Source organism: Protopterus annectens, chromosome 2.part0, assembly GCF_019279795.1.
Source record: "Protopterus annectens isolate FY-2018-M chromosome 2.part0, PAN1.0, whole genome shotgun sequence".
NCBI classification, from domain to species: domain Eukaryota; kingdom Metazoa; phylum Chordata; order Ceratodontiformes; family Protopteridae; genus Protopterus; species Protopterus annectens.
In genome coordinates this window covers 211,190,216-211,212,684 of record NC_056728.1, presented here as the reverse complement: position 1 = coordinate 211,212,684, position 22,469 = coordinate 211,190,216, and the positions used below count along the sequence as shown (strand labels likewise).

The 22,469-nt window shown below is 38.1% G+C and overlaps 1 protein-coding gene across 1 annotated transcript in view; it reads left to right on the top strand.

Moving 5' to 3' along the window:
- The window catches only part of LOC122792718 (putative thiamine transporter SLC35F3), a 780,977-nt gene that overhangs the window by 709,316 nt on the left and 49,192 nt on the right, over positions 1-22,469 (top strand). The window contains exon 6 of the mRNA XM_044060302.1: positions 16,588-16,887. Coding sequence (XP_043916237.1) covers positions 16,588-16,887 — 300 coding nt within the window. The remainder of the gene's footprint in view (positions 1-16,587; positions 16,888-22,469) is intronic.

The following is a 22,469-nucleotide window of genomic DNA, read 5'->3' as shown; positions in this document are numbered from 1 at the left end:
CAGTGGATGGCTGTATGGTTGTGGTTGATGGTATATTTTGGCAAGGGATTGCTGTATGGTGATGAGCATGGTATATTTTGGCTTTGGATGACTATATCATGGTGGTGGATGGTGTATTTTGTAAGGGGGTGGCTGCGGTATGGTGGAGGAGAATGGCATATTTTGGCAGGGGATGGCTATATGGTGGTGGTGGATGGTACATTCTAGCAGGGGTTAGCTGTGTATGGTGGTGATGGATGGTATATTTTGGCATGGCATGTCTGTGTGGTGACAATGGATGTTATATGTTTGCAGGATATGGCTATATAGTGGTGGGGGATGGTATATGTTGGAAGGGGGTGGCTATATGGTGGTGGTAGATGATATATTCTGGCAGGGATGGCTGTATGGTGATGATGAATGGTATATTTTGGCTGAGGATGGCTGTATGGTGATGGTGGATGGTATGTTTTGGCAAGGTATGGCTATATGGTAGTTGGAATGGTATACTTTGGCAGGGGATGGCTGTATATGCTCGTGATAGACCAAAGCCTGTGCACCGGCTTTGGTCAAATAGAGTGCCTAGTGGTGCTGAGAGCTCTTGCCCCAAGTTCATGTAGGTCACAGCTAGGTATGCTGTCGGGTCCCATGGAGGCTGTATTTTTGCCTTTGAGAGGGCATTAATAAATTGCTCCCTGGTGATGAGGGGAGGGGGCAGATGCTGGGGAAGTCTTGATTTACTAATGGGGGCAGGGGGGTGAAGTTTTCACTGAAGTTGTCTGCCGGCAGGTTGGCTATATCTATGACATTTGTATATGTGGTATTTTTGACCACCAATTCAGAGCAGATTTGGGAGTTGCCTTTGAGATTGCGGACATATGCAAAGAAGGTCTTGTGATTGTCCTTTAGTGGATGTGGCCAATTTAGACACAAAGTTAGCCTTAGAGGATTTCACCATTGACCTTATTTGCTTGTTCAGACAAATGAGAGGTTGCTTCCAACTTGGCACTTGCTTCTTCTTGGTCCTGGATAGCAATTTTGTCCTTTTATTATACAGTCTTTTTATTGCTGCTGTCCACCAGACAGGTTTACTCTTCCTTGAGGAAGATGATTTGGTCCTGTCAGGTATTGCTGAGTCCATGCACCATATAGGTGCTCATATGCTTTTTTGGTGTAGGCTTGAACACTAGTGCTTGATTGAACTGAAGGGATGGTGGCTGTGAAGCTGCTTATACCTGCTCTCAGAAGATTGTAGTCAGCTTTGGAAAAGTTTTTTTGTTCACCCTGGCGGGGAGATGGTGACTTCGAAAGTGATTGTTTTATGGTCAGGTCTTACCGGGGAGGATGACACTGCAGGGGTGTTACAGACGCTACTCATGTTTCAAAGTACCAGGGACAGGATATTTTCACATCTTGTGGGGGTGTCGACCAGCTGATCCAATGCATTGGCATTAATGAAGTCAAGGAATCTCTGGGCATTCATGTTTGAGCTAGACTAGGTCTTCCAGTCTATGCTTGGGTAGTTAATGTTGATAAGGATCAGGGTACAGGGATGAATCTTGATTGATTTAAGTAGGTCCAAATAGGTGGAGTGGGCCTCCTGAGTCATGGCTGGGGGTCTGTAGCTAGCTATGATTTGAACAGGTATTTTGTAAACAGTTAACTGCACCTAGAATGTCTCCTGTGCATCATACTGTTTGACCAGCCTGGAGGTGTGTATGTCTTGAAACTCCACCTCCTTTGACTTTGTAGCCCTCAGTTTGGGATCTGAAAGTATGGTTGGACAAGTAACCTGGTAAGGCTGGGGTGCTCCCCGCACCTTTAAAACAGGTTTCAGTGACTGCACAAATGCCAGCATCTTCTGGGGCAAAGAATCCTGGCAATGAGTGCAGTTTTATGTTAAGACTCCTAGCGTTTAGCAACATGACCTTTAAATGGCTGTATAGTGGTGGGGGATGGTATATTTTGGCAGGAGATGGCTGTTTTATGTTAAGACTCCTAGCTTTTAGCAACATGACCTTTAAATGGCTGTATAGTGGTGCGGAATGGTATATTTTGGCAGGGGATGGCCATTCGGTGGTTATGGTTGGTGTATTTTGGCAGGGGATGGTTGTGTGATGGTGATGAATGGTGTGCTTTGGAAGGGAATGACTTTGTATGCTGGTGGTGGATGGTGCATATTGGCAGAAGATGGCTGTATGGTGGTGATGGATGGTATATTTTGGCAGGAGATGGCTGTATGGTGATGATGAATGCTATATTTTGGCTGAGGATGGCTGTATGGTGATGGTGGATGGTATGCTTTGGCAGGGGATGGCTGTATTTTAGTAGGGATGGTATATTTTGGCACGGGATGGCTGTGCATGGTCGTGATGGATGGTATACTTTGCAAGAGGATGGCTATATGATGGTGGATGCCGTAATTTGGCAAGGGATATACATGTATATAGTCATGTTAAATTGCATATTTTGGAATGGCATGGCTGTATGGTAGTGGTGGATAGTAAATGCTGGCAGGGGATGGCTGTATGGTGGTGGTTGATTGTATATTTTGGCAAGGGATGGCTGTATGGTGATGGAGGATGGTATATTTTGGCTGTGGATGACTATATCATGGTGGTGGATGATGGATTTTGTAAGGGGTGGCTGTGGTATGGTGGAGGATAATGGCATATTTTGGCAGGGGATGGCTGTATGGTGGTGGTGGATGGTACATTTTAGCAGGGGTTAGCTGTGTATGGTGGTGGTGGTGGATGGTATATTTTGGCATAGCTGTGTGGTGGTGATGGATGGTATATGTTTGCAGGATATGGCTATATAGTGGTGGGGGATGGTATATGTTGGAAGGGGATGGCTATATGGTGGTGGTGGATGATATATTCTGGCAGAGATGGCTGTATGGTGATGATGATTGGTATATTTTGGCTGAGGATGGCTGTATGGTGATGGTGGATGGTATGTTTTGGCAGGGGATGGCTATATGGTAGTTGATATGGTATACTTTGGCAGGGGATGGCTGTGTATGCTCGTGATAAATGGTATATTTTGCAAGGGGATGGCTATATGGTGGTGGATGGTATATTTTGGCAAGGGATGGTTGTATGTGGTTTTGGATGATATATTTTGACAGGGGATGGCTGTGTATGGTGGTGGTAGATGGTATATTTTGGCAAGAGATGGCTGCATGGTGGTAGGGATAGTATATCTTCTCTCAGTTTATAAACCCAAAAGGAATATTGGCAAACCACTTTACAAACACTCTGTCTCACTAAATTGGAACAAACTCCCTCTCCATATTAGATCCAACCTTTCCTTTCCCTGTTTTAAAAAGGAGCTTAAATCCCACCTACTAAACTTGAAATTATGCCGTTGCCTTGACCACACATAGTCTTAGTCTGTCCAACTGTTTAACCTGTTGCATCTCCTAACTTTATTTCTCTGTTAGTAACTTCTGCTTAAACTAACCTTCTAAACCCTCAGCGCTACTACTATAGCCCTACTATACCCCCTCCTTTCTCCCCCCCTCCCATTCTCCACACTATTTATCTTTTTCCCCCACTTCTTATCAATGTCTATACATTGTCCTTATTTTGAACAACCATTATCTTTTTGTTTTTACTCTCAATTGTAATAAATTTTAAACCATTGCTATCAGTGCAACCCTTAATGTTCATAAATGTTTTCTTTTGTTTTTCTCTTTATAATTAATTTTGTATTCGCATTCTGTTATTTTTAATAGTTTTTGTCCTCTATGTTTATCTTTACCTGTGTTTGCTGGTTCCCTTTTCCTTTGGCTCTCTACTGAAAATGGGTTGCTTACTATGAATACAATGCAAATAGTTAATAATCTTTTATTTTTTACAATTATTCTGTATTTTGATTGTTATTTAATATTTGTATATTGTCACTTTATCTTTACTTATGTTTGCTGGTTCTTTTCCCTTTGGGTCTCCACTGAAAATGGGTTTGTTTGCAAATTCAGTTGGAATAACCAGGTTAACAAATGTAAACCAAATAAATAAATATCTTGGCAGGGGATAGCTGTATGGAGGTGGTGGTGGTGGTGGATGGTATATTTTGGCAGGGGATGGCTGTATAGTGTTGGTAGATGGTATATTGTTTTTCTTATGCCCCATTGGTTTAAAGTAGCATTCCCTGGAGTAAGCTGAGGTATTGAAAGTTCTCTTCTTGGTGTCTGAGATTCACTCTGCAGCATGAAAGATTTTGTCAGAGAGGCTCTGGGCCCAGAAGGACTACATTCTGAAGTTTATAAGACCATACAGACCATGATTATTTTTACTTTGTGGCAGATATGTAAGTTTTGGAAATGTAATCTAAGCTACCTAAGTCAAGGAGGACCACTCTAGTTTATATGATGGATAACTCCCTTCTGGTAACGACCCCATTTCATTCTTGAACATTCACTGTAAAAGCTTTATGAACATCAGAGCCAAAAGAATTTCTTAAATAATCCCTCTATTAATCAAGATTTGTAGTATGATGTCAGCCCAGAATGTGCATATCTTGGGATTGAACATTATAGCCTTGGCTAAGGTATTAAGTGTTCCTCTTTTGGTCTTGGGTTATGGCACAAAGTAAGCTTTTGACAGGTTATATTGAGGTTACCTGTTTCAAGTACTGGAATGAACAGGATTTCCTCCAAAGGTTATTGAAGAGTTTAAGAATTTCAACATGTGTTTCTCTGATAACTGAGGTTAAGTAAAGGATTATCAGATAAGATCCATTGAGAATTGGGACATAACATAGGTACTCCTCCATCCCCTCACTGTTTATTCTGGCTATAATCCTGGCTATAGAGCCACTGGCCATAGACTTCAGCTAATGAACATCAGTCTGTAAGCATGTGATTTCCTTATTGTTGCCCCACACCTGTCAAAAGAAATCATATCTAAGTTCTAGAAGCTATTAAGGTTTAACTCATTCACTCCGGAGCAGCTCAGAAAAAGCAGCCTGCTTAATTCCATTATAGGAACAACGGTGCAGCCTGAGCTCATTTTCAGAAAATCCATTTGTAATACCATACAGAAAACAAATGTTCATAACTCTTTAACTATAAGAGCTAGCCTAAAAATGTAAAGGTGAAAGTTGTTCAGCAGACACAGACCTTTCCAACAGTATAAATGTTGATAGTGCATATCAAAGTTATTATTAAATATTTGGCAAGGAATGTTGATATTGTGCAGATTTTTTACCTTTTTGGAAAAGCAAAGCACAATATATTGGTCAATGTACCATGTAGACTCATACAAGTTGTATTTAATTTGCTTGCATAAATATCAGCTTTAAAATGATACCTTAACCATTATTGTGTGATGCTCATTTATGGAGACATTCACAGAAATATGATTAATATAATATTTCTCAAAAATGATAAACAAACAAAGGATAATATCTCATCACCTGTAACAGACAAAGGCAACATATCAGTGAAAAAGTTGTGTATCTCAATGTCAGTTTCAAAATGATGCATCATTTGTGTGATCACCATGCTCCCTTGCAAAGATATGGACATAATAATGAGAAGTATTGGAAATGTATAATTTTCATAATACTACAAGTCTAAACAAACTGTGATATCTGTACATGTGTACATTGCACAGACACAGTTCTTTTACCATGTTGTAAGGAGTAACACTGTCTTCAACATGAGGTATTATTTAGCACACTGACATTTTCCCTTGCAAAGTTATTTACCAAAATATGAATAAAAATCATAATTTCCATAACCTAAGTCCAAAACAAAGTTTGATATCTGTACATGTGTACAGCATACATGCATAGTTCTTTTACCATGTTGGAACTATCAATACTGTCTTTAAAATGAGATATTACTTAGCACATTCAGATGCTCCCTCGCAAAGTTATTTACCAAAATATGAAAAAAATCATAATTTCCATAACCTAAATCCAAAACAAGCTTTGATATCTGTACATGTGTACAACATACAGGCACAGTTCTTTTACCGTGTTGGAACTATCAATACTGACTTCAAAATGAGGTATTACTTAGCACATTCAGATTCTCCCTTGCGAAGATATTTACCAAAATATGAAAAAATCATAATTTCCTTAACCTGAGTCCTAACAAAACTGATATATGTACATGTTTACAGCATTCAGAACTAGTTGTTTTACCATGTAGACATATATGATTGTAAAAATGCACATTCTTGGTGTAGCCAACATACTGCTGAATGGGTACATGTAAAGAGAAAAAGCAAGGTAAGGGCCGCCACTCCACTAATGAACCCAGGACAGGCATGGGACTTACCTATGCCTTTTCACTTTACATGTGTCCATTCAGCAATGGATCTAAGGGATCAAGTTCTGTATTACTAAGCCCTTCCTGTCATCTAAAATCTACACATACTTGATAAAAGCAGAATAAAAAATTAAGTATTGCAGGATGGTTACTGACATATTATATTGTACATGGTAACACTCTCCTGAAACAGTTATTTTTCAGCATCTTCACCAGCTCCTTACCACAGTTATTTGCAGAACTCAGAAAAATATATTTTACACAACACATTCCATAACAGAGTTTTACTTATCATACTGGTCATACTTGGTCATGGGTGTTTTCCATTCTTTTCACAAGCTGCATATTACCAATTTATCATGCATAGCTCTCCTCATGCCACTGTGGAGGTCAGTCAAGAACAACCCAGTGCCCTCCTCAGTTATGTGAACGCCATCCCTTCTGAAAAGGTGAACATCTTTTGCGGTGATCCTGTCATGGCAGATTGTAGATCCACTGACCCTGTGCATCAAGCCATGCATGAACCCATTCTGTAAACATCTGGCCTTGTGCGCTGCCTGTTGACTGTTTGCTGTTTTCCACATCTGGCGAGGAATTATGTCAGGCCACACAAAATGACAATGTGGCCACCACGACTGCAGATATTCAAAAATTACTCTGATTTAAAACCGTAGCCTTCCGAGTGGGTGACTGATGACATCGTTTCCTCCATTGAGCAGCACAAGAATGTCAGGCTCAGGGTAGATGGAACACTTCTCTTCCAACAACTGCAGTACTCCGCTCCAATGCATACCTCTTCTTGCAATCCAATATATCTTCACACTAGATGTGGGGAAGTTCAAGTTGTAGGTGTTTTCATTTATGAAGGCATGGCTGGTAGCCCAGTGAATATAAGAATGGCCACATACCCACACTCTCACTTATCATTCTCCTGCTCGTAAAGCCATGTCAGTGTCAGAAGGTAGACAAGCCTGCACATGAAAGAAAATGCAAACAGATTACTACTGATGTTTGACAGCTGTATTGGAAAACTACATATATATGTATATCATATGCATTACCTGGTTAGCCCATACAAAGCTTCACTCCTATCCACAGGGTATTATTCTTTTCATAAGGTACATAACTGATGATGACGATGCAGAGGTACATACTTATCACCCTTGACAACACCAAATGACAAACAATGAGTGATGCTGCAGAGGTACATACAGACCAGCCCTGAAAACACCAAATTACACACACTGTCTGACAAGGGGGCATAGGAAGGGCACATGTAAAGAGAAAAAGAAGGGTAATATGCCAAGGACAGGCATGGAGCTTCACTTGGTGGGTGTCTGAAGTGTCCCAAACCTGTGCTGACTGCCCACTCAGAGTGCTGATACCATTACTGTTTCACGACCTCCTTCAGTGTCAGCAGTCTGCCTTACCTCTGCCTTTTTGCTTTACATGTGTCCATTCAGCAATGGACATAATGGATCAAGGACGGAAGTAATGTACTATTTGCTGCCCTGACCTACATGCATTTACTGTACCTGAGTGGAGTGGAGGGGGAGTGAAAGAGCACATCGCAAAGGAAAAAGACATACCTAGATTTGTTTCATTTCTTGACATTGTACAAATGATAGAAAGAAACTGGTGTGGGGGGGGGGGGGTGGATTACAATGACTCCAAGTGGAGGAAAAACTCAAGTCTGGCTTGTGCATTCATCAATGTGAAAATGACTTCTACTTATGTGAATAAAAGTGACAGCTGCTAATTGTTTTGCCTGAAAACTGATAATGACTCAATGCCATATTGTAAATGCACTGTGATAATGACGTGCAAAGCTATGCATGCTGAGACACAGGTGATAATTGCAGCATATAACCTGTTGAGTAGGCATTCATTATATTACCTTGTGCAGATGTTATGTAACACAGACTCATTATCATCAGTAAGGAGAAGACCTGAGTAATTCAGTAAAATAGTATAACACTTAGATATTGAGCCATTCCTCCCACCTAATTTCAACAAATTACTGACAAAGCCAAGAAAAAAGCACAAAGCATATGGTAGCTCCATGCTTGTAATAGTCAGCAAGTAAGTCAGTAGACATGTATAAAAAATTAATTCTAGGGGATTTTGCTAGAATTAGTGGCCTAAGTGCGTAATGGAAGATATGCAATGTGACATACCAGAAAGTAGTAACTAACACAATATACATACAGGGACTAAAGGTGGAGGTGTCTAACTTTAAAAAAATATATCTCATGGCTGGTCAAACAGGACAATGAACTTGAGCTTCTCCATCTTCATAGTACCATAAGCCAAATCCATATCACTTACTTGCAAGCTATAGGTCCCCCTCTATGACCCAGGAAACCAATGTATTATTGGAAACACTCACCATCCAACCCAACAGCATCAAGTACAGACTAACTAAAAAAAAAAAGCCACCCTATTGGAATCACAACATCAATAGGCTGTTTAACATAATAAAGAAAATCATGTCAAAAAAGTAGGAGGTGCAGTACCCAGCAAGATAAAAGCTGTCTCAAACTAAACAAACAATAAGACAAATAAAATCTACCAAAGTCAAATCTGAGGTACATTTGTCCTCCCAGGTCAAGGACTACCAGAAGACATTCTTGAGGTATGTCCACAACCTCAAATCAACCACTGCCACAAATGTTCTCCATAAAGGGCTTACACAGACAAATAACTGGCATCTGAGCCATGAACTAACATTAACTTGCCAAGAAATACATAAAAGTATCCCCCAGGAAGTCATCCAGCCCTTGTAACTGTTATATTGACACCACATCCCTAAGAGTTGACTCAGTATTCAGGGACTTGGGGGCTCACACAGACATTAATCTAGCCTTTGACCATCACATGTCTACACTAGTGAGGAAATCATTCTATGTTTTGCAACATACAAACAAAGGTAAGGCATCTAGGTCCAAGAAAGTCAATGTTCCACTGTATTCAGCATTCTTCAGACCTATTGAGAACAATGCCCCCTTTAGTACATAACTAACCAGGCATATCCAACAAGTGGAACATCCACAGAGGTTCCTCAGTAAAAGAACACACGTCATACTTCTAACAAATACACAAAACTAACAGCATCACAATTACCCATTCAAAAGAGTTAAACCTTGATTGGGGTATAAATAGGACCTGCTGGAGAGACGTGTATCCCAGAGACTACCACTTGGATTGCACAGCTAGGCTTATAAAAGCTGTGGTGGTCATTAGCCTAGTATATAATTCTGAACTTATAACAGTAAATACAATAGACACTTTAGTGTAGCCAAGCAAGCTTTTTTGAGGTTGCAGGAAACTGGAGCACCCTGAGATAACCCACATTGCCATGGGGAGAACATGAAAATTTCAAATAAGCAGTGACCAGAAGTCAAAAATGAACCCCCTGAGCTGTAAAGCTGAGACATTACCCCTGAGCCACCAGGCTGGCCAGGAAAACAAGAAGAATGCCTCTCAATAACAAATGATAAACAAAATCACTTTATACCAGGATTATATTTTTCTTGTTCTGAAGGAGGTGTGGGCCACCTCGAAATTGGTTACATCTATAGATCTGCAATTGTAAGACTACAGACATATCTGCTGAACTCACCAGATTCAAACATAGAGACATTTTTAAACATGAGAACAATTGTAATACGACTTCCCTGTTTACTTTAACTGAAGTATATTGATTTCAGGCAAGAATGGAAAACAAACCAAAAGTAGACAAAATCAAATAGAAACTGAATGTGCCAAATAAATAAAATAAAAAAATAGGAAGAGGGATAAGATGTGAGGGCAAGAAATGTAGAATAGTCATAAATGTAGTTGCAAGTATAGAAAACTGGAACAACCTCATATCAATCAGAATCTGGCTCAAGAATGGTTAAGGAGAGATTAATTTAAACCAAAAGATGAAAGGTTAATATTAGCAGCCAAGGATAGTGGACTACATACATGTTGGTTTACAAAGTCCATTGAACATGTGGGAGAAACACACAAATGCAGCTCCAGAAAAACAGAACCGGAAACAGTTCTACATCTTGTTGCTGTGTATGATATACTAGAAGCAGAGGATCTGTATACTGAATGGCATAATAATGTGCCAAGATTGTTGCACTGGGGATTGTGCAATCATTACAATATGGAAGAAGATGAGAAGCATTGAAAACATGAGCCATAGAACATTACAGAGACTGATGAAGTTTATATCAAATGGAATCACCTATTAATGTTCAAAAACAGATGTGAGAAACAGATATAAAGTCCACCAAAAAAGACAAAAGTAGTATTGATAATTCAAAATGTTACACCTAGTGATTTCAGTGTCTTACATACAAAAAGACAGAAAAAGTCATAAAATACCAGGATTTACAGGCAGAAACAGGGGCAATGTGGAAGAAGAACACCCAGACAGTTATAACAGAAGTAGGAGCAATGGGTCTCATATAAGGGAACCCACATTTGTATTTATATATGCTGTTGATACATATAAATCCATATGAATTGCGAAAGTAATATTCCAGGATGTTTGCCAACAATGGACTGCAGTACTTAGGAATTTACCAAAAATTAAAAAAGTGGAAGGACATGGAAAATATGAGGCATTTAGGCATAATCAGAAATATTCTGCAAAATCAGGAACAGTGGAAAAGCATGCAAAACACATTATTTTAATATAAAATATAATATATAATATACATAAAAAGAAAAAAATATACACCACCAGAGGTAAAACACAGCTGCAACTCGATGAGGACAAACACTCAGCCAGTCAAAGAAATAAAAATCCACTATTTATTCCAGCACAAAAACAGGTAAGCGCTTTCGCATTGGAGCTTCATCAGACCTTTAAAAACAGTAGACCTAACCTATCTTTTATACAAAACCAACTCATCTAATGCCACACACTGAGCCAGGTGAACAACATGTGGGGTCATACAATTGCTAACCCCTTTGAAATAAAAATCCCTGCAAAGATCAGGGTGATGAAAAACACCAGATGAATCAATATAACCACAAAAATTACAGGAGTCACACGCTACAGTAAAGCCACGATAAAACCTATCAACATTATTGTGTGTCCCAGAATATAGTAACCTCTTCAGGTTCACATGATTCCTATATCTAAAAGTAGGAGAACTACCCACAATATTACCAATGTCTTCGTCCACTAAAAGGATGGACCAATGATGATGAAACAAGTCAGTGACTCTTCTGTAATCATTAGTATAAAAAAGTGGAATCTTAGTCTTATTACCACTAGTAGATGGAAAGGAATTATTCAATTCTGGAGGCAAACCAAAATAAGGACATGCCCTAGTAGACCTTAAATCAAGGAGGTCAAACCACTGTCTACTCAACTCATCCCGGGTATAGCCCCTATCCAAATACTTCTTCTCCAGGCTAGTCATTTCCTTCTAAAATCCTGCTAATGAGGGATTTAATCTCGATGCTCTCATACCCTGTCCCCTGATAAGATTCTTAAAAATGAAGCCTGGATGCATACTTGACCTAAACAGGAACGCATTCCTATGGCATGTCTTCCAATAGATCCCTGTGTTAATCAAGTGATCATTCAACTTCTCAACAATGACATCCAGGTAATTAATACTTTCATAGGACAGACTATAAGTGAACTTTAGACTGTGTGCAGAAATATCTAGTTACCCACAGTGGGTATTCACCTAAGCAAATTGATTTGATCTGTTTCTTTTTAGAGACAGTCTTGAATAACTACGTGTTCATCTTTGGTGAAGATATGTTTTTACAACAACATGGCATAGCTATGGGCACTTCATGTGCCAATAGCTACGCTAATATGTTCCTTGCCCAGTGGGAATCTGAGTTTCTGTTTCCACTAACAGCTTTTGTAGATCACGTCATTTTTTATCGACGTTTTGTAGATGATTTATTTGTGCTGTGGCGAGGGACATCTGAACAGTTTGATAGGTTCTTTGGGACTATGAATGATTTGACTGTCTGTCTAAAGTTCACTTATAGTCTGTCCTATGAAAGTATTAATTACCTGGATGTCATTGTTGAGAAGTTGAATGATCACTTGATTAACACAGGGATCTATTGGAAGACATGCCATAGGAATGCGTTCCTGTTTAGGTCAAGTATGCATCCAGGCTTCATTTTTAAGAATCTTATCAGGGGACAGGGTATGAGAGCATCGAGATTAAATCCCTCATTAGCAGGATTTCAGAAGGAAATGACTAGCCTGGAGAAGAAGTTTTTGGATAGGGGCTATACCCGGGATGAGTTGAGGATGAGTTGAGTAGACAGTGGTTTGACCTCCTTGATTTAAGGTCTACTAGGGCATGTCCTTATTTTGGTTTGCCTCCAGAATTGAATAATTCCTTTCCATCTACTAGTGGTAATAAGACTAAGATTCCACTTTTTTATACTAATGATTACAGAAGAGTCACTGACTTGTTTCATCATCATTGGTCCATCCTTTTAGTGGACAAAGACATTGGTAATATTGTGGGTAGTTCTCCTACTTTTAGATATAGGAATCATGTGAACCTGAAGAGGTTACTATGTTCTGGGACACACAATAATGTTGATAGGTTTTATCATGACTTTACTGTAGCGTGTGACTCCTGTAATTTTTGTGGTTATATTGATTCATCTGGTGTTTTTCATCACCCCGATCTTGACAGGGATTTTTATTTCAAAGGGGTTAGCAATTGTATGACCCCACATGTTGTTTACCTGGCTCAGTGTGTGGCGTGCAGTGCATTTTATGTTGGGAAAACCAACAGACCCCTGCGTGATAGGATGAGGGGACCCCTCTATCACATTAGGAAGGGGTCCCCACATAATGCACTTGCCAAGCATGCCACTGAGTTTGGGTGCACTCATATGTTTAAATTTCAGGTGATTGAAACTGTTACACCTAGCATCAGAGAAGGGGATATTATTGCATATACTGAGTATAAGGAAACAGGGTGGATTGTTCTTTTAAGAGCAGATCGAGGCAGTGGCCTCAATGAAAGGGCCTTCATTAAGCCAGTTTTGAAGAAAAGAAGACTTTGTAAATGAAGTCTTTGATAGTTTTTTTATCTTTAGTTTACAGTCTGTGAATGTTTATTGGTTTAAAGTGATTTTAAGAATGTATATTGTAAGTATGTATTGTGTAATGTCTTTGTTTTTAACCTTGTTTCTATTACTTTGTATTACTTTGTATTTCTTTACTGTGACTTTAAGCGTTCATTATTTAATTGATTTATTAGATGAGTTGGTTTTCTATAAACGATAGGTTAGGTCTACTGTTTTTAAAGGTCTGATGAAGCTCCAATGCGAAAGCGCTTACCTGTTTTTGTGCTGGAATAAATAGTGGATTTTTATTTCTTTGACTGGCTGAGTGTTTGTCCTCATCGAGTTGCAGCTGTGTTTTACCTCTGGTAGTGTATATTTTTTCTTTTTATGTACATTTATTCACTTTACACCACAGTGGTTTTACCCAGTGAATGCTAGCAATTTTTATTTTTATTTCTGGACTTATAATATATAATATAAAATATTTTCTAACCAGTATGTAAATGCAGAATACAACTACAATAACTATGACTGAAATCCAAACATGATATGGAAAAATATATATACTTCTCAGCTGTTTGATTTGGCTCATATGAAGCTATGCCTCCTCCTAAATGTGGTGATTGAACTTCAAAAATAATTTTGATAAGTAGAGTTACATCTTTAAATTATAAAAATGCATGTTAATTTACATACTCCAGTTCCATCAAACACCTCAGGTTAATAGTACCAATATTTTACAAAGTGTTTCTGGCTATCACCAATTATTTCTGTACTAATCAGTGATTCTGGAGGTTGGTGGTTGTGAACAATAACTTACACAGTGACACTTTACAGATATTCTGTAATTTTGCATGAGTAGTAGGCAAAACCACTTTGACTATCAGGTATGTCTCCTGTCCTAAATGTTATAGAAAGTTGGTGATTTTATGTTATATTCTTGACATGCCTCTCAACAGGCAACCTGTGCTTATATTTAGGCTGGCGCTATCATTTAAAGACCCCCCCCTCAACTTCATACTCGATTGGGACAAAAAAAAATAATAAAAAAAGTAAGAGAGATTGGCAGTATGTCGGTATGCTGCTACTGCATTCCCAAGAACCCTCACTTCAGATTTAACCAGCAGCTGACACTTTACCTTTGTACTGAATAATATCTGTAGAATGCCATTACGCTCGTATTGTCATTCCCCGAGTCTTATACAGTATGCACCTAGCACATATTGACAGCAACCTTTTTCTGCATTTCTGGTCTTTTGGGGAGCTTAGAGTGAAATACTTCTCTGGCAAGAATCTAAACTTGACTGAAAAATCACCTCCCGACTGCAGCAAGCTGTTTACTATACTAGAAATGCAACAACAAGCAGTAAACAAATAGCTACAGTCAAATCAACACACACAACGCTTCTCATTTCTCCCAGATGATCAGCACCTGCAAACCCTGACAGCTTGCATATGAGGTCACTACCACTTCGCCTTGGTCTACTTACGGATCTAGCTGGCAAATCATTGTATCCAGTAAAAGCACACATTAAAGTTTCACATTCACATTCTGATGATAATTTATAAAATAATTGAATTATTATTTACAATCCGTTCCAGATTGTGAATCTTTCGACCCTCACTTTATATCTGACTCAAAGAATTAAAGAGCTATGGCAAGGGAATAATTGGAAGAAAGCTACAATGTGGCTATTAACTGTTTAAACTTGTTTTCACTCTAGAAACTGCTTTTTTTTATTGAATGTGGAAAATTATTTTTGCATGCTAATTTGACGGAAACCAAAGCAGCGCTGCTGCAATTATGTACTGGGAATAACAACTGTCAAAGGAAATGGGCAGGGAAAGGTTTGTGTGTGTGATGATAATACACAGTGGGTTACAACCTGGCAAAACTGAGCGCAGGATGCTCAGCAAGCCGAAATACGGAATTTACATATTTGACTGGAGAGGTGCAGGCAAAGTATGGTAGTGGGTGAAATGTATTTAAGCTATGAATCTGTGCAAAAAAGGGGTTCTGTAAGCAGTGCATACATGCTAACACTACAAGCTACAAGCTACTCCAGGCATGTTAAGGGAAAAGAAATAACAAAAAGGATAAAAACTTACTGGAAGAAAAAAAAAGGCAGTTGTTGGGCCAAGCTGAACGGGAACTGCTTGTAGTGTGATCCGTGAAATCCTTGAGTGCTGAAAATAAAACAGAGGATCCAGTAGCAGGTGAAATCTCCAATTCTTTACAAAAAGCAAGGAAATACCTGCTGCTGGACCCTCTTTTTATTTGGAGAAAACAAAAGAAATTTAAGTTGGGGGGTAGAGTTATGCAAGTGGTGGAGTGGATTGCAAGAATCTGATTGGCTGCCACCACTTGTTTTATCAAGAACTTTGAAATCGGATTTTCTACTACAACTTTAATGTGACTTTAATGTAAAAACATGCTGAATCATAACTATAGAATGTAAATTACACATTCAGTTATGATTTCAGCGTGTTTTACATTAAAAAAAAAGGAGAAGCCCAGTTATGAAGTATAGGAGTAAACACACCAAGGCAAATGTTCAGAATAAACGTAAACTCCTAATACTGCTAAAACCACACTGAAGGAGCAAAAACCACTGTAAAATCCAGTATAAATCCAATGCTCTTTATTGTAGGTAAGCGCTTTCGCAACCAGCCCTGGTTGCTTCCTCAGACCAAAGATTACAAAAAAAATCATCTCAAACTTTAAAAGCCTTGAATCCTGTGTCACATGACTATGACCAATTAATTAGTTAAATGAGTTAAAAGAACAAGTATATTCAAAATGTAAACACACTTCTTTTTTACTGTGTATATTGTGTGGTGTTCCAGCCTAGTTAACCATGGCAGAAGGAGCTGACAACATGGACTTTTCTACTAAACAACATGATGGGAATTTATGCTTGCAACGTTTTACACAACTGCTTTCTATGGACTCTAATCCCCTTCTGAAAGGTGACTTTACTTCTCCTGTAGACTATGAAAGAGATGAGGTTCAGGAGCATATGGATATTTGACAGCAACTACAGACATTAGAGAATGACCTATATAGGCTGTAGAGATTGCAATACCAACGGATGCATATGGAAGCCAGTATAAAACTTAAAGTAGTCCCTAGGGGCTTACGTGTTTTAAATATGCCATCTTATGGGACTCTATATCCTGAGCTATTAGTTAAATGGCAACAGTTGAATATAGACACTTGCATTCAATATATGCAGCTGATTATTGACTTTTTTCACCTTTAGAAAATGAATTAGGTGAAAAAATACGTAGTGCACAAGAAACACTGTATAAAAATTCACAAGATAGCCTGATAGATGTTTGTATCTCTGAATTAATTGAACAGATTAGCTGTTATGAGCGCAAGCTACTACAAATGAAACAGAAGAAACTCAAAAGAGGTGTAGCTGATTTCCAAAAGGGCAATGTCTTTGTATGGCTGAAAGAGCAGAGAGTGAATGCTCTCCAGATGGAAAGAGGTGTTAATACTGTTAGGAACAGAGATCAACAACTTCGACCTACTACATCTGGCTCTAATGAGGCCGGTTTGTCATCTGTCACTGATACTATCCCTTTAAAATCACTACAGCAAGGGATAGAGTCTACTAATGTGAATACATTGTCAGGTTCGACAACTGAACAGACAGTAAGATCAAAGGTCACTACAGCCAATAAGGAGATGGTTATAGTGGAACCTGAATCCTCCACCAATCTGGCACATTCTTTTCCGCTCCTGCTCCTCCCCTTCAACATACGTTCGAAGAGTTTAGAAATGGAGCCAGAAGGAAGGAGATTCAAAAGGAAACTGTCACTAAGGGAAGGACAAGTGCAGACCCTGAAGAAAATGTGGCAGAACACTTAGTTTATAATATTTTGAGCAGAATACTGGACCAAGATGAAGCCGATGTACTGAACAAGGGCTTGGGCTTCATTCCTACAGCACAGGCGGATTTACTTGATACCCTGACTTAACTGAGACTTTTTGCTCACAACACAGCATTAAAAGTAATATATGGTGTAAGTAATACAAATAATATCGAAGAGAACTTATTCAAGAAGCCTAGTGTTTTCATGCTTGCTCTTCCTTCTAGTTTAGAGATATTTGTGAAAGCTTGTGAAAATGAGTTATATGAAATGTTTCGCTCTAAATGGAGGGAAAGGAAATTTTACATGACATTTAGTGAAAAACAAGCTCCAAATAGACTCAAGAATGATAGAGAAATAATTATAAAGCCTGCTGATAAGGGACATTCTGTAGTAGTAATGGATAGACTGTTTTATTTAGAAGCTATAAATAATTTACTGTTAGATGTGAATGTGTATAGGATGATTGATGTAACAGAAGTTAATATGCTGGTAGACAGTTTTAACTGTCAAGTTAAAAATTGTTTTTTTTGGAAAATTATATAACAGAAGATTTGCTTAAATATTTTTTTGTTGAATGTCCTATTGTCCCTAGTTTTGTTGGACTTCCAAAAAATTCACAAATGCATCCTGAACCCCCCTTTAGACTAATTGTTTCGGGGGCAGGGTGGATTACTGAGCCAGTATCAGTATATCTGGAAAAACAACTGAGACCATTAATAACACAATATAACTTGATACTACGGGACTCAGAACATTTTTTTTTGAGAGATTTTTATGCCTTTTTAAATAATTATAGGTTTACAGGGGAAGAGTTTTTAGTTACTTTGGATGTCATATCCCTTTTTACCAGCATACCTAATGAGAAAGGAATATGCTATCTAAGAGATTTCTTACTACAGGAAGGCTCACTTAGTGTAGAGAAGGTTGATTTGATTAGTTTTTTGTTAGAGCTTGTATTAGAATTTAATGTTTTTACATTTGATGGTAAATATTTCCTACAAATGTCAGGCGTAGCTATGGGGACTCCTACAGCCAATAGCTACACCAATTTGGCGATGGCGCAATGGGAGCAAACTTTTATGATGAATGACCATGCTCTCAAAGGTGCCATTTTATTTTTTCGTCGTTTTGTAGATGGCCTGTTCCTTTTTTTTTTTGGAGGGGGTGGTGAGGAAAGATTATGTGAATTTGTCCAACATTTAAATAAAAGTACTGATTTTTTAGGTTTTACCATGAATAGATCTTGTACCCACATTGAGTTTTTAGATATAAAAATACAGTTGAATGGAACTACTGGCAATGTGTACACTAAATTGTATCGGAAGGATTGCTACCGTAATAGTTATGTTCACCACACTAGTATGCAACCTCCCCATATTTTTAGGAATGTCATCAATAATCAAGCTATACGCATGTCAAAATTACATGCAAGAGATCAGGACTTTGAAAATAGTTTGATGACCCTGAGGGATGGGTTCCTAGTCAGGAGTTACCATGAAAGAGAGGTAAATGAGGCATGCACTGAAGCCAGAACTAAAAGGAACACCACAGGGAAACCATATTTTTCTAGTCCCAATATGGGTGAAGTTGAAAAGACCCCTAAGAGAATGAAGAGCGGAGAACAATTAGTGAAGTTTAGTATTACACACTCAGTTGATACTCGTTTGATTAAGGATATTATATATCGTAACTGGCATATATTGGGGACTGATGATAGGGTAAGTGCAATAGTAGGAGAGAAACCTTGTTTTATTTATAAAAATCGAAAAACATTGAAGCAGATGCTCTGCTATACAGATGGATTGGAACATAGATCCATTATGAACTATGGGACTAGGAGATGTAATACATGCTTGTTTTGTCAGTATTTAGAAACTAACATCATATTTGTCCATCCATCGAGTGGGAAATCCTTCAAGTTTAAGGCCTCAGGTGACTGTGAAAGTAGGAATGTGATATATTTAGCCCACTGTGCCTGTTGCAGTGCGTTTTATGTTGGTAAGACCAACAGACGGTTAAGGGAGAGAATTCATGACCACCTTTACTGTTTTAGGAGACAACAGGAACATAGTGCACTGGCTAAACACATGTTACAACAAAGGGAGAATCACTGTTGTTACTTTTCTATTATTGACACTGTCACTGAAACCATTAGGATGGAGATTTAAATAATAAAACTGAACAAAGGGAGTTGAGATGGATTTTTATGTTAGCAGCCCATAAGCTACCTGGGCTGAATGATTATGTATCTCTGAAACCCCTGTTGAAAGGTAGGAAGATTAGGAAGAAAGCTATTTAATTTTGTGATTTATAGATAGGGTTATACCAGCATTTTTATAGTTAGAGTATGCTTAGACAACATATAATATAATATAGTATACGTTAGATGTTTTTTCTTTATTTATACATACAGTATTTTTGAATATTAGGAAGAAAGCTGTTTTATTAGTGATTTACAGATAGGGTAGTATTAGTATGTTAGATAGTATAGTAGGTTATTTTTATTTTTATATATATAGCATTTTTATGTATGTTCTTTGTATGTTTCTTTTACATTATATTATATGCTGTTTTTTTATATATTGCCTTGAATGAAATTTTGTGCTTTTTGAGTGTATTTGCATTTTGAATGTACTTGTTCTTTTAACTCATTTAACTAATTAATTGGTCATAGTCATGTGACACAGGATTCAAGGTTTTTAAAGTTGGGGATGATGTCTTTTTGTAATCTTTGGTTTGAGGAAGCAACCAGGCCTGGTTGCAAAAGCGCTTACCTACAATAAAGAGCATTGGCTTTATTCTGGATTTTACAGTGGTTTTTGCTCCTTCAGTCTGGTTTTAGCAGTATTAGGAGTTTACGTTTTTTCTGGACATGTGTTTTACATTAAGGTGAACTACAAATCTGCAGTACACTTTCTCTCGCTTGTGGAAGGCACTCGGGGGGAGGGGGGGCTTGCAATTTATATCTTCTTGTGGCAAACTCGAGTTTAATCACACAGGCGCCATGAGTGGGTACTCTGGGTTAATGAGTAAATCTTCATCAAAAGATATGTAAGTGCCTAGCACTAACTGCCATGTACTGTCTTTATCAAATGAATGCATAATTGTTTATATTTGTGCAACTAAATGTAATCTTGGAGTTCTTGTCTCCAGGCCTCCACTGAAAAAATGACTTGATGTCCAGTCGGACACTACTAGTAAACAAAGGCAATAAATAAAAATAAAAAAGAGCAAGTCCTCTGCAAACGGTAAATGGTTCCCAAACTCCAGAAACAAAATCCAGCAACAAATCAGAACAAGAACCATAGCAGAGATAAAAACAGGAACTTTAATTATAAAAATAATAAAATAGGATCTCACTTTCACGCACCACTTCTTCAGATCATAAAACACATTTAAAAAATCACTGAATATACAAGTGTTATAGAATGTTAAAACATCACATGACTACTCTCAACCAATCACAACTCACTCAAAGGAACATACTAACCATTCATAATAACAATGTAACCAATTACTCCAATCAACACTGACTAAACATATTTTGGAGAAGGGTATGGACCATAATTTCAGATTTATGGTGACTGAGAAGTTAGAGAGTGATGTGTGACTTAGAAACCTATATAATAAAACTGAAGAGCATGAACTTAGGTGGATTATTAAGTTACAGGCTGATATGGGCTTAGAACTGAAGAAAGCAGGAGCCAAAAGCGCTTATCATCCACTTTTTAAATATATTTGATTAAAATTGTATGTTTTAATTTGCTTTGTTGCTGATACACCTTTACATGGTGGCTTAGTTATGTTGCTTTTTTATGGTTTACATGTCATCGTGCATCCGTACACACCTGTTAATACACATGCTGTTGCTTGCTTGTTCTATTCCATGTCCATGCACAGAATTTAAGCATGCAAGTTATTCCTGCTACCACTTCTTCCACAGAACGTTATCATAAGCATGATCTGGTAACGTGCTTTGCTTCTGGAATTTTGTGTGTGTCTGTGTGTGTCTGTAATGCCCCAGCTAGGGATGGCAGGTTAGTTAATTTAACCAGGCTCAAACCCTGTACCTTTGTTACAGGAGACAAGAGCCTGAATCCTCTACACCAACTACCAGACTATGGGTTTCAGTGCATTTTCAAGAAAATGTGAGTTTCAGTGCATTTTCAAGGAATCATGAGCTTCAAGGGAATAGAAGTTTACAGCTACCCATGCTAAGTTTATTTTCAATGTTCAACTGTTTGTTTAGCAAATGGTCATCACTGTTTGTGATACAGAATTTGAAAGCAGTGTTAATAGCACAATAAAAGCATACTTGTGACTCAATGGGTCTGATGAGGTTAGTAGGACAATGAAGATTTCTTTCAATCAAGAGGAGATGTTTTTGGAACTTATATGTGCCAAACAGATGGCTTTCTTAACTACAGTGGAGACATGAAGATCAAAAGATAAGGAATTATTAATCAAAGTGTCTAGTTCTCTTATGATAGTGTCTCATTGGAGGGGTGTGTCACTCATATGGTCTGTTTTGTTTACCAATGAACTGTACTATATTTTTTTAGATTTAATTTGCGACTATTGTCCTTGCATTTGTTAACATAATCTAACCTGTTAGAGGAATTGTGACTCAATGAAAGTTCGAATAACAACACCCAACAAATAATTACATCTAATTTACAGTCAACTGCAAACTTACAGGAGTCTTTGCCTGAAGGTACGAGAAATGATACACAACAGAAGAGGGATGACCACTGAGCCATGTGGTACACCATTGGTAACTTTTTGATTTCAGAAGTGGCACCTTTAACTTTGGTGGAATGCTTTCTATGAGATAAACATCTATCCATTGCACAATATATGGATTTACATTAGATTCAGATTTACAAGTCTTTCAATCATGCCTATATGGGGGTGGATGGAGAGATGATAAGTCAGCAAGTAAAGGGGAGTATTATTACTGAAAATTAATTCATCCTCAAGTCTTGGTAAGTACCTTTGCGAGGTAGATTCTGTTTTTCACAAAATTTAACCAAAATGACACTGATATACAGACTGTATTTATATAGCATATATCATGGACAGAAGTAGGTTAAAACATTAAAAAAAGATAGCTGGGTGCACAAGACCCAGGATAAAAAAAGTGCCTAATCATGGTAAGCACACTGGTGCCAGGAGTGGAAAAGATGACAGTGTAGAATCCTCAAAATATGGAAACATTCCTACAATGGGGCCAGGCTAGGCCCAGGGGGAGGATGCCCCT